Source organism: Protopterus annectens, chromosome 2.part2, assembly GCF_019279795.1.
Source record: "Protopterus annectens isolate FY-2018-M chromosome 2.part2, PAN1.0, whole genome shotgun sequence".
Classification (NCBI taxonomy): Eukaryota; Metazoa; Chordata; order Ceratodontiformes; family Protopteridae; genus Protopterus; species Protopterus annectens.
In genome coordinates this window covers 909219896-909233446 of record NC_056730.1, presented here as the reverse complement: position 1 = coordinate 909233446, position 13551 = coordinate 909219896, and the positions used below count along the sequence as shown (strand labels likewise).

Sequence of the window (13551 nt, the reverse complement as noted above, 5' to 3'; positions counted from 1 at the left end):
ATTTGTACATTTTTTTTATTTTTTTATATTTTTCCCTAACAGATTTGTTTGTTTTTCAATTGAATTGTACAAGGTATAGGTCATATTAAAGGCGGGAAAAGTTTTGAAATTACTTACTGTGGTCTCATTTTTTATATCACAAAAACCTTGCCTTTTAACAGGGGTGTGTAAACTTTTTATATCCACTGTATGGCCCACAGGTCAGCAGCTTGGATCCTTTGTGCTGTTAATGACATCTCAAAACATGTCATGGCAATGTTTTATGCACATCAGTTATTTTTATTACATATTACAGCCACATAATTTTATTTGAATATCCTTACTCAGGATGCACTGAATTTACACTGACAAATAAATAAGCATATGACTGTGCATTCCAGCTGGCCCAAACTGTTATGGCAAACCTGCCATCCATCTACAAAATACAAAATAACTAAAGAGGAAAAATGTTCATATTGATGCACAACTGCCTTTTTTGTCTAGCTGGATATTTATCAGACATAATATTAAAGGACATGCCACAGACATGAGAACTGCAGTCAAACTATACAATGCATACCTTCAACTATGCTGGATTTGGCAAGATATCCAGAGGATGCTTTAAGGGCTCCATTAAAGACAACAAAACTTGCTCCTGTAACTAACGAAAACCAAAAACGTTCAATTAGCAAACAAGTACAAAAAATGCAGGCATTTGATTAGAATAATGTCTTCAATCTTTACTACTATAAAATAGAAATAATTAATTGGCCTCACACAGGACAAAAGAAAACTAAGGCACAAAGCAAAGCAAAGCATTCTTCTTAGATGTTAAAGAGCTTTGCTACTTTTAACAGAAGCCCTATTGTTTCCAGTATTACAGTTGTTTGACTGTATATATAAACAACAGTAAATATGTATGTGCAAACAGACAGATTCATAGGTACATACTACATTAATAACCACCGGGGCATTTATAAACTCTGCTGTGCAATCCAACCCAATAGCATCTCTAAGTATCATGGGTGTGTATTTGGAGGGGGGCATGTTACGTTAGAAGTTTCTAGAGGTTATGTGGGGGTATGTTAGACAGACGCAGACAGTTAATGGCCAAACTATCAGAGACATTGGGGCAAGACCCAGGGTGAATTTCTAATTTCCCATCCATTAGTCAAGGTTACGCTTAAACAGGGTTAGGGATGGACTCTACTTCACATGGATGGGGAGTCTGTTCCAGAGCATGGGGATCTGCCCAGACACATCTGTCTCAACAATATGTCCTATTTATGTCACAAACAAATTTTAAACCCTTGGATCTAGTGGTTCTGATGCTGTTCATTTTGCAGATGTGCAAAAGACCCAGAAGAGCTGGATCTGAGGATGCCTTGTATGCCAGGCACAGAGTGCCTCACAGTAACCTATAAGAAAAAGAGTATAGAGAGGGCTTTAAGGCACTCTGTTTAAGACAGTTTGTTTATATAAAGAGAATTTGTTTATATACCCTGGATTCTCCTGGTAAGAAACCTCTGAGAGTTCCATCTGTTGCATATGTATGGTCAGGTAACATGCAAAAGGGGACACTATAGTCAATGATGGATCTGATATGGGACAAATAAAGTGACTTTATGGCTTCCTTGGACCCGGATGCCATTCCCTTACTTATAGGTTGGGCGACAGAATGTTTTTTCTTACTAACCTGGCTACATGATTATCAAAGGCCAGATTACTGTCTACCACTCGGAGCCACTTTAGTGAGTATCCATCAGAAGTTTGACTGTAATCAAAATAAATTAATAAATGCAAAAGTAATGGCCACAGTAAAGTATTCCATTCTTTGGTGTCAGATGCATCCAGAGCAGCAGACATTCACTGCATCTCTCACAAGACATAGTATTACTACTCATAGGTTAGTACTAAGCTAACTGTCCTTGCAAGCCATTTTAAGCTTAGCCAATTATCCCTTGTGAGACTCAAACCCTGCACCTTGTGTTTGTAAGGCATACACCTTAACCATTAGGCCACCCTCCCAACCCCTATGTCTGTACAATTACAGACATTTTATGACAATGTACACTTCAGAAGTCCAACTAACTGATGAATAAGTACAAAAGTAATGGCCACAAAAATGTTCTTTAGTCCAGTGCTTTCACTGCAACCCCCCCTCCCCCCCGTGCAACCACACACACAGTCCCCAATTATGACCACTTGGCTGGTCCCCAATTATGACCACTTGGCTGATGCTATAAACCTCAGATGTGTGTGACAGAATGAATGAATGCATACAAAAATAATGGCCACAGTAATATAGTTCAGCTCATTGGCATTAAATGCATGGTGCAAATCATCGCAACTCCCAAAAGACCCACATTATTAATTGTAACAAAACACACACACACACACACACACACACACACACACACACACACACACACACACACACACACACACACACACACACCTCAAAAAACCTATCCTGTACCATCCCTACAGAATGACTGGGAAGAGAACACAGAATATTGTGCACTTTAAAAGAAGTTTTCTCCCTTGTCAGTAGTGTCCTCTCTCATACCCACACATGTTTATGACTGTTTGCTGCTTCATCTAGCTTCCCAAACAGCCCCAGCTGAAACAATCTCTAACTCCCTGAAATGGCAGGAGGACCTGTACTGGCGTAACTCTTATTCTATATGAGGGTGTATGTATGCAGGCAAGGCTGTTTTAAAAACAGTGAAGCAAAGTCAACTGACTCTTTTCTTGCCCTTTATAAAAATGGAATTCCTCACATACATTCTGCATCCAAAATTAGGAAAGTTGACTAATATTAAGGAAAATAAAAATACTGTTACTTTTCTTCAATTTATACAGAAGGGCTACAGCTCATCAATCCAGTGCCATGATCCACCCATGGGTAGTGGTCATTTCTTGAGCATCTGTGGCTGTTGAAAAGAAAAATGTCTGGGTCCTGTCACTGATCCCAAGAGTGACAGAAGATTAAATGCAAGTGCAGGATAGGCAGCAAGATATACTCAAAATAAAGGATAATAAATATATCACCAATATTCTAACAAGGTTTTTGTAGTGGGGTGGGCAAGCCAATTCACAGATCACGCAATGCTTTCATGTCTGCCGAATAAATACTTCCTCAGAAAACATCCATTACATCATTTGAAAATGATCACAGAGAGGGATTTTTTATAACACTGTTTTCCTTCCCTGAATGTTGATCACCAAATCTCTCCATGACCAATCAGCCCGTTCATTCCCCATTTCCTAGACAAGAGCCATCCAGGAGAGATCATCAGTCAGACAGCCATCAGGGATGGTTTGAAGTTTCTCTGCTTTAGTTTCCTTGGCCCTTGCACATATCTGGCAAGATGAGAGGAAACAACGTGCAATGGACTATCTGAGGAAGCAATCCCCTCAGTTCAGCGGGGTGTATTGCCTCCCTCACCACGTGGCATGAGTAGTGGTTTCACTGGTCTCCACCAGGAAAAATCTCACTGCTTAGTGCACCCACAGTGTGCAACAACTCCTTCCTCCCCCTGGAAGACAGAAAAAGGCAATGCCTCTTTACTCCTCCTGCCACTAAGCAGTTCTTCTGGAGTCAGGACCACTAACTGAACCCTAGTTGTATGGGTCCCAGTCAGGGCTCCATCCTTCTGCACCACTGACCCAAGCACAGACAGAAATTTTCATATAAAGCAATGAACAAGTCCCTGAGCAAATATTCATTTACCAGACAAGACAGCTTTATGTGAGAGAGTCAAGAGCAAGGAAGGTAAGGGTCTGTATACTAATTTACCAAACAGAAGAGAGGTCTGTGTGACAAAGTTAACAGCAAGGATGGTAGGAGTGTGCAAGTTTTGGGAATATGACTGATCAGGAAAGCAATGGAGAAGTGAACACTTTGACATGTAGATATCAAGACTGATTCATGGCATGGCTACAAACATATAGCAGCAATGAAACTGTAGTATCTACAAGAAGTATAACCAGACTAGTTCTCAAGCAACTTGAACTTTAAGGCTCCATTGACATAAGTAAAAGGGAAGTGAGAACAGCACTTTACCACTGTAAGAAAGCTTGAGTTGTTTATACTTTATCCATCAAATACATCCATCTTATTAGGGTTTACATTAATTGCAACATTTTTGTTCTTCAGATATTTTCATTTTACTAGAATTTCATCAGGTTTTGTCTTTTACAGAGAAAATCAGTTGACTGTACAATTAATTGTTAAATATGTTTCACATTCTGCACATTTCAATGTAAATGTTGTGGTGTTAAATTATTTTCTAGTGTATACAGTATAAATCAGTGCTGCCCTTATCTTCAAACGTTATGCGTACGAGTGAAGTTACCATACACAAGTGGTGTGGCTTATCTGTTTGGTATGCACAAGTTGCAAAGGTGGCAACTTTAAGACACATATTTTATTACCCCTAGCTCAAAAAGCGAAGCTTGCAGTCAGCCTGTGTTAGGAGAGATCAAGATAACAAAATGGTTGGGGCTTGGTATAATGGTTAAGCTGTTTGACTAAAAGACACACGGTACACTGTTTTATTCCCACCTTTGGGATGGAAATTGGCTAAGCTTATAATGGCCTATTAAGGCAGCTAGCCTAGTAATTGGCTATGAACCTATGAAAGCAGCTGGGCACAATAAGCAAATGGCAGTTATGATGGCACAAGCCAGCACAGGTAATGGGTTGTGAAAGGCTTGTAGAGGAATTTATGGTGCTGTCAAACCCTGTTCTACAAGAATGTGTGTCTGCAGCCAAAACAGCAAATCATACCATATATCAGCACTTGCAAGTCTAGGGTTATGAGCAACCTCTTAAATGTTCCTGCAGTGACAGAACCCAGAGTATTCTCCTCAACACTGTCTAATCATCCTTTCTTAATCCATGAAGTGATGGAGAGAGAGAGGAGCAGACACACTGGATAAGTGAAGATCGACAACACAGATGGAAAGTACAGTTTTGTACCTACCATAAATGTAGATGTCCGAACAGGATAGCATCTGCTGTCCTAACAAATGGGTTGTCCTGTCGTCAGGCAGCCCTTCGGTCGGCCGGATTCCAAAGTCTGGGTCTGGCCTCGGCTGGTGTCGCACTTCACCCGACGTCATCTCTGCTGGTCTTCAGGTATAAAGGCATCAGCCGATGCCATTTTCCTCAGTGTTTCTTGCCCCAGATGCCAGTTGCCCTCTTGGAAAACTAAATTTTGGATAAATGCCAATGTTTCCAAAAAAAATAGTAGGCAAACACAAAAAATAAGCATGTATGTACATATATACAAACAAATACACCATAAGAGATCCCCCCCTAGCTAGCTATTAGGAGGGTAAATACCCTAGGAGTACCACAGAGGGAAGGAGGGTGGGTAATCCTGACTGCAGATGCTATCCTGTTCGGACATCTACATTTATGGTAGGTACAAAACTGTACTATGTCCTTCAAGGATGCATCTGCAGTCCTAACAAATGGGTAGAATACCATAGCCAAACTAGCGGAGGAGGAAGAAGAATTATGGTGTAGTTAGGATCCCTTGCAATACAGCAGTGGCAAACCCTGCTCGGGATCTAGAGTATAGAGGTAAGTTGTAATGCTTGGCAAATGTATGCACGGAGGTCCAAGTAGCCGCCTCAATAATGTCCTTGGTAGCCACTCCTCGTAAGAAAGCTGTGGTAGTGGCTGTAGCCCTTGTAGAGTGAGGTCTTACGTTCTGTGGAATTTGCTTTCCATGGTAGGAGTAACAGAATCTTATGCAATTTCCTATCCACTTGGAGACTGTCTGTTTGGAAATTGCTTTTCCTTCCCTTCCTGTTGCATAAGCTACTAAAAGCTGGTCAGTTTTTCTATTGCCCTTGGTTCTGTCCAGGTAGTAGCGAACTGTCTATGTACATCCAAGGTATGCAGTAGTCTTTCCCCCCTGTTCTGTGGATTGGGAAAGAAGGTAGGTAGGTGGATTGCCTGGTTTAGAGACACTCTGGATACCACCTTAGGCATAAATGTAGGATTAGTTCTCATGGACACTCTATCTTGATGGAAGATTAGGAAGGGTTGTACTGCCATTAAGGCCTGTAGTTCAAACCCTTCTTGCTGAAGTAATTGCCAGTAGGAAAGCAGTTTTCCAGGATAGGTGTTGAAGATCTGCTGTTGCTGCTGGTTCAAATGGAGGGAGTGTCAATTTTTCTAGCACAAAGTTCAAGTCCCATGCTAGTAATGGTGGTTTCCTAGGAGGTTTTACATTCTTGATTCCTCTGAGGAACTGCCTGAGTAGAGGATGTGAGAAGACAGGGGATCAAGCTGTATTCTGCAGAAATAGCTGATGCATGTATCTTGATGGAGGAATAGGACAGGCCTGTATGGAGAAGCTCTGCCAAGTACTCCAGGATGTTAGCAATATCTATCTTTGACACATCTTTTCCTCTTTCTGTACTCCAAATGACAAACCTTTTCCATTTTCCTGCATAGTTCCTTCTTGTTGAAGGTCTGCGGGCCTCAAGGATAATGTCTTTAACCCTTTGGGATAAATCTGGGTTAGTTGCTGTTATGTAATGTTCCAGGCAGTCAGTTGCAGAGTTTTTAGGTTTGGATGCATGATGTTGTAGTCGCTCTGAGTTAACATCAAAGGCATCAGGGGTAGTGTCCACGTTCTCCCCCGGGACATGCTCCTCAGCAATGGATACCAGTGTTGTCTTGGCCAATTTGGAGCTATCAGAATTATCCTTGGACGTTCCTCTTTGATTTTCAGTAGTACCTTGTGTATCAAAGGAAGAGGTGGAAATGCATATGCTGTCAGGCCTTTCCAACTGAAGGATAGAGAGTCCACCTTCCATGCAAGTGGGTGGTATGTCCTTGTGCAGAATTTCTTGAGCTGGTGATTGAGTGGGGATGCGAACAGGTCTATTTGTGGCATTCCCCATTTCTTTGTGATGGCCTTGAAGATGTCCGGGTGTAGCATCCATTCGTGAGCATCCGAGGTAGTTCTGCTTAACATGTCTGCTAGGATGTTTTCTTTTCCCGGTACAAATATTGCCTGTAACTGGATGTTGCAGCTCAGAGCCATATTCCAAAGGTCCAGAGTCATTCTGCATAGGGGGTATGAATGAGTGCCTCCTGTTTGTTGATGTACCACATGACTGTGGTGTTGTCTGTCCTTATCATTAAATGGCCTTCTTTGAGGAATGGTCTGAAATTCTGGATTGCTAGTTTTACTGCCAGCATTTCTTTTTGATTTATGTGCAGGTGCAGCTGGTCTGGAGTCCATAATCCTTGTATGCATTTGTCCAGCATGTGTGCCCCCCAACCTAGGTCTGAGGCGTCCGTTGTGATGGTTTGGCTTGCTTGAAAGTTGTGGAAGGGCAAGCCTGGGTTTGACTGGCATGCTTGAGCCCACCATAGGAACTCTTGTTTCAGGCATGGGATTAGTGGTATTTCGGTTTCTAAGCTGTGCCTGTGTTGAGACCATAAATTCTTTAGGTACCACTGTAGCTTTCTCATATGTAGTCTGGCATGGGGGACCAGGATTATGCATGATGCCATGAAGCCCAAGGCCTGCAGTACTTTCCTTGCTGTTAATTTGTTCTGCTTTGTTAATGCCAAGAAGTAAAGAGGGAGTTGTTCTTGTTTTTCTGCAGTTAGGAATGCCATCTGTTTTACTGTGTCCAATTCCGCACCCAAGAATGTTCTTGTTTGGGATGGTATCAGTCTTGACTTTTTTAAATTGACTGTGTATCCCAGGGCTTGTAGTAAGCAAATGACTCTTTGTAAGTCTTTTGTCAGCTTGCTTTTGTTGTCCGCTTGTATCAGGCAGTCGCCCAGGTATGGATAAATTTGGATTCCCTGTAGCCTGCAATGAGCGATTACTGATGCCAGGCATTTTGTGAATACTCTGGGCAGTAGATAAGCCAAAGGGCAATGCTGAAAATTGATAATGCTCTGATCCTGCAAGAAATCTGAGGTATCTTCTGCAATTTGGTCATATGGGGACGTGCAGGTATGCCTCCTTGAGATCTAGAGTTACCAGCCAACACTCCTTGCCCAGCATGGGAAGAAGTTGCTGTAGGGTCAGCATTTTGAATTTTGGGACAATGATGAATGTGTTTAAGGCGGACAGGTCGAGAATAGGTCTCCAACTTTTCGCTTTTCTTGGTACTAGGAAGAGTCTGGAGTAGAATCCTTTGCCCTGTTCTGTTGGTGGTACTCTTTCCACAGCTTTCATCTTTGTTAATTGAGCTATCTGCTTTAGAGCTTCTGTTTTTTGATTTGGAGGTAGGTTTGGCATTCCTCTTTTTACTGGTAAGGTGTGGAAGTGAAACCTGTAGCCTTGGTCTATGGTCTGCAAAATCCACTTGTCTTTTGTGATATAGTGCCAATTTTTTGAAAATAAGGCTAACTTTCCGCCTAAGGGTGCTGCTATTTGTTCCCTGGTAGGCGGTGTCAGAATCAAGTCACTGTGATTGTCCTGTTGCAGTGGTAGTGGTTGTGTCTGTGCCTCGCTGGTTATTGCCTTGCCCCTGGCGTCCTCTGTAGGCACCTCCTCTGGATTGATTTCTGCCTCTGGAACGTCTATTCCTGCCTCTCTGAGATTTAGAGGAGTCTGGAAAGGACCAATTTTTGGAAGGCCAGTTCCTGCTAAACCTTGGGGGCTGAACCTGTAAGAAATCCTTAACTGTTTGTACAGATTTTGCCTTCTCTTCCATTTTCTTCATTACTTGCTGAGCAGGAGAACCAAATAGACTGGCCTTATCCATAGGAGCATCTAACAGCTTTGCTTTAACATGATCCGGCAAGACCTGTTCTTTCAACCATGCATGCCTTCTTATAACTGTGCCAGTCATGGCTGATCTAAATGAAGCCTCCAGTGCATCATAGCCACATTTTAAAGAATGGTTACTAACCTGCTGAATGTTATTCACCATTTCTAAAACATATTTCTTATCTAAAGAGTCATCAGAGGACAGTTTCTTAGTTAACTGATCAAGCATAAACTCTTGGTATTGGATCATATGAAACTGACAGTTCAAAGCTCTAGCTGAGAGAGTAGCAGAGGTGTAAACTTTTACCCCATCTCTAAGGACCTGGATTCCCTTTCAGAAGGGAGAGGGTTTTTGCTGAGGTCGGCTACTGCCTTAGGCCCCTGGGAGATAGTCTCAGGATCTGCAAGTGGGGCTTTGTATAGGTGGTGATGAGTGTCCGGTACCCTGTAAAACCTATCTGGTTTGGCAGGGGCTGGAGGTAAAGTATCAGGAGCAGTGCAAACATCATTAAATGCATCATCCACAACAGGCAGAACTGGAGGTATAGCTAAGGGCCTATGTTGCATAAGTGTAGAAAGGTCCTAAGCCTTTTCTTGAATCTGAGAAATCTTGTCCCTGCCATTGGAATTGCTCTCTCATGGCATGTAAGGTTTCCCAAAGGAAAATTCCTCTGGTGGAGAGGCAGATGGAATAGATTCTTCAGCATCGGAATCTTCATAAGTAGAAAAAGGAGCCTCTGGATGGTCTGTAATGTCTGAGTCATCAGGAGAATCATCTGAGGACACTGGCTCTGGGGGCTCTGCTCTAGGTCTCTTTTCTGGAGGCTGAGAGGCCCTGTCTGGGTGAGATTGGGATCCCCTAATTAAAGAGATGAGCTCCTCTGCCAGAGTAAGCATTTGAGAACTGGAACTGGGCCTGTGTGAAGGGGGCTTAACAGGCACTGATTTAGCAGCTTTGGCTGCTTTAGCCCTGGCAAAGGTCTTAATAGACATGGCTGCAGGAGGCCTAGCAGCACCACGTGCTGGGGTAGAGACATCCAAAGGGATGGTGTCTGATAATTCTATAGGAACCACATTAGTAGGCAAAACTTCAGAGGCCGATTCAACTAGGGTAGCAGGAGCCTCGGTAGTAGTCATGGATTCGGCTGAAGATTGACCGCTTGCTCGGTTTCGCCGAAACCGAGACACTCATGGTTTGCTTAACCGTGGTTTCGCCTGAAACCGCGGACCGCGAGTGTCGGTCTTTTTTTTGCGTTTTTTAACAATTTGAGAAGAGGGAGGATCCGACGGCATAATGTACGCAAAAACTGAGCCGAAAAACAGTTCAGCAAACTCCGACGCCTAAGCCGCTCCGGTTGAAGGAAGCACAGGCTAAACAGGCTGCTATGCCGTGGTCTGGGCCTAAACAAGGTAAGCAGTAAGAGTGGAAATCTTTATGAGGTATTTGTTTCCCACAAGTTAAACAGTTATTTACTTTTTCTGACATCGGTTGAGGCAAGAAAGTGTCCCCAACGGGTACTTAGCTTTAGAAGTCTTCGAAGTAGTATTCGGTAGTAGTAATCTCTGGATCTGACCGACCGGCACTTGCGAACAGCTTCTGCTTCGGGCGCCACGCGGCAAGAAAGACTGGGGAAAATGGCGTCGGCTGATGCCTTTATACCCGAAGACCAGCAGAGATGACGTCGGGTGAAGTGCGACACCAGCCGAGGCCAGACCCAGACTTTGGAATCCGGCCGACCGAAGGGCTGCCTGACGACAGGACAACCCATTTGTTAGGACTGCAGATGCATCCTTGAAGGACATCATTATGATAACACTTCTTTATCTGATTTTTGTCAATTTTCACTTAATCCTTGACTGTGTGACAGAGTCCTCAGCTACCTAAATCTTGGGAGGTCTCTCGGAATATTCCTGAGCACCATAAAGCCAAATGATGCTCTTCTCCTACAGACCAGATCCCTCTTGTAATGAGTAATAAATGTACAAGGAGATGCCCATGTAGCTGCTGCACAAATATCATCTACAGAAGCTCTAGCATGAAAAACTGCAAAAGCAACTACTGCTCTTGTTGAATGTGCTTTAACAGGTCCTGGTAGTTGCAGTTTACTATTGTTATAAACAAATGTTGCACAGTCCCTAAGCCATTTAGCCAGACTAACTTTACAAACTGGTTTTCCCATAGCAACTGAAGAAAAGGAAACAAACACCTGATCTGATTTTCTGATTTCCTTTGCTCTGTGAAGTAAAAATGTAATCGTCTATGCACATCTAGTAAATGTAGACAATATTCACCTTTGAGAAGCTGGGAAAGAAAGCTGGGAGTTGTATAGTCTGGTTAAAAAGAAGTTATGTTCTTACCATAACATTCCATCTGTGTTGTTGATCTTCATTCATTCATTACTGATGGGTGTCAATTCCATCCTCGGAACCAAGCTGGCCTTTATAACGAGCTCACGCCAGCCAAAACAACACTCGAGCTAAGCTTACCCATAGTGCCCCTCTCTCTGTTACCTCAGATCTAGTTTGCCCATAAAAGATAGAAAGTGGAGGCTTTTTCTGAGCAAATTCCCTAAAAATAGGATTTGGACCAAATCCAAACCTCCAGGAGCCTTAGGAGGGGGAAGGAGGTTGGGATGTAACGAATGAATGAAGATCAACAACACAGATGGAAAGGTATGGTAAGAACATAGCTTCTTTATCTGATGTTGTTAATCTTCATTCATTCATTGCTGATGGGACAGAGTGCCTAGCTACTTTATGTCATGGGTGGCCCTATGGAAGGATGTTCCTCAGCAACACTGAACCAAAGGATGCTCTCCTCACGGAGACAAAGTCCAATTTGTAATGAGTGATAAAGGTATGAGTAGCAGCCCATGTGGCTGCTGCACAGATGTTATCCATGGAGGCCCTTGAATGAAAGCAGATGTTGCCACTAATCTGAGTGAATGTGCCTTGACTTTAGTTGGTAGAGGAATTTTGTTTTGTTGCTATTTGAAGCATATACAATTCCTCAACCATTTAGCAAGAGTCACCTTAGAAACAGATTTTCCTAAATTTGGTCTTGAATAGGAACCAAATAACTGGTCAGATTTGTGTAGCGATTTCTGTCTAAATAGAATCGTAATTGTCTATGACCATCCAATAAATGCAGGCAGTATTCCCCTTTATTGGAAAAATTGGGGGAAAAGACTGGCAGGTCGATTGTTTGATTAATGGTCAATTCTGAAATAACTTTGGCCAAAAAGGAGGGATTAGTCTGGAGTGATACTCTGTCCTTATGAAAAACCACGTAGGGACATTTTATGCATAAGGCTTGTAGTTCAGAAATTCGTCTTGCCGAGGTAATAGCTACAAAGAAAAGGGATTTCCAGGAAAAAAATTATGTTGCAAGTGGCAGTGGGTTTGAAAGGGGATCATGTCAATGACTGCAGAACTAGAGTCAAATTCCAAGGTTCGATTCGTTCTTTAAACGGAGGTCTAATGTGCGAGACACCTTTAAAAAAGTTTTACTGAGGTGGTGGGAAATCAAGAACGAATGTTGAAAGCCATTCTGGAAATTTGAAATAGCAGCCAGGTGCACTCGAATAGTGGAGGCTGCTGTTCCCAAATGGAGAAGATTTGACAAGTAGTCTAATACAGCACTAATTGGGGCTGAACAGGGGTTTAGTCCTCTCTGTCGATACCAAGTGGTAAATCTCCACCACTTGTTGAGATAAAGTTTCCTGGTGGATGGTTTGTATGAATCCAGAAAATTGTTATGAACAGGGGAGGAAAGATCTATCAGCCTGGCGATTACTGGAAGTGGAGAAACCAAGCTGATAGCTTGAGACTGGATATGTTTGGATGTATCAACCCCTGCGGGTGCGACAGTAATTCCGAAGTTGGATCCAGAATCCATGGCTGGTGTACTAGGTGAGGCCAAAGGAAGGGAAACCAAACTTGTCAGGGCCAGTAGGGTGCAAGGAGGATTTCTCTGCTTCGCAACCGAAGGGCCTTCTTTAGAAATTGTGGGATCAGGGGAAGGGGAGGGAAAGCTTAAATAAGTCCCATGGGCCAATCGTGTATTAGAGCGTCCCTCGTGGACTCCCCCTTGGGGGGATTAGGGCAAAGTTGCTGCTGCATTACTGATTTGCTGGAGAGGTGAATAGGTCGCAGCATGGCTGGCCCCAGTGGCTGAAGATCTTCGCTGATATGGTTGTACTGAGAGACCACTCATGAGGCAGGAGGATGCATCTGCTAAGTTTTTCTGCAATCACGTTAGAATCCCCAGGAATATGCGTTGCTATCAGAAAGCAGTAGGAAGCTATCGCCAATTGCCAAATTCTCATGGCCTCACAACACAATGGGTAGGACTTGGTTCCCCCTTGCTTGTTAATATACCAGCCCAAAGACATGTTGTTGGACTGGATAGCAATTGCCCCTGATGGGAGGACAGATTAAAGTGCTTACAATGCTAGAAGCTCCACCCTCAGTTCTATAACAATGACATGCAGATAGGCCTCCAGAGGGGACTAAGTGCCTTGGACGGTCTTTCCCTGGAAGTGCCCCCTCCACCCCCACCCTATCAGGGAAGCGCCCATGATCACTATGACCTTGGGCTGAGAGGGGGAGAAACGGCGACTCCAAAGGTATTTTTCTGGCTTCATCCACTAAATTAAATCTTATTTGCATCAGTTTGTTATGCGGATCTGAAAGGACATCAGATGAGTCAATGGGGACCACGCTACACTGATCGACTACATTACAGTGACCATAAAACAATGGCAGACCACTTTGCAATTAAACCATGATAAAGGACAAATTACTA

General features: G+C 43.1%; 1 protein-coding gene across 8 annotated transcripts in view; it reads right to left on the bottom strand.

The window, feature by feature from the left end:
* ZFYVE16 (zinc finger FYVE-type containing 16) overlaps positions 1-13551 on the bottom strand; it is a 3161611-nt gene that overhangs the window by 901186 nt on the left and 2246874 nt on the right. For 7 of the 8 annotated variants that reach the window (XM_044064221.1, XM_044064226.1, XM_044064224.1 and 4 more), the window contains one exon: positions 560-640. In XM_044064221.1, coding sequence (XP_043920156.1) covers positions 560-640 — 81 coding nt within the window. The remainder of the gene's footprint in view (positions 1-559; positions 641-13551) is intronic. The other variant, XM_044064228.1, reaches the window with a different exon arrangement.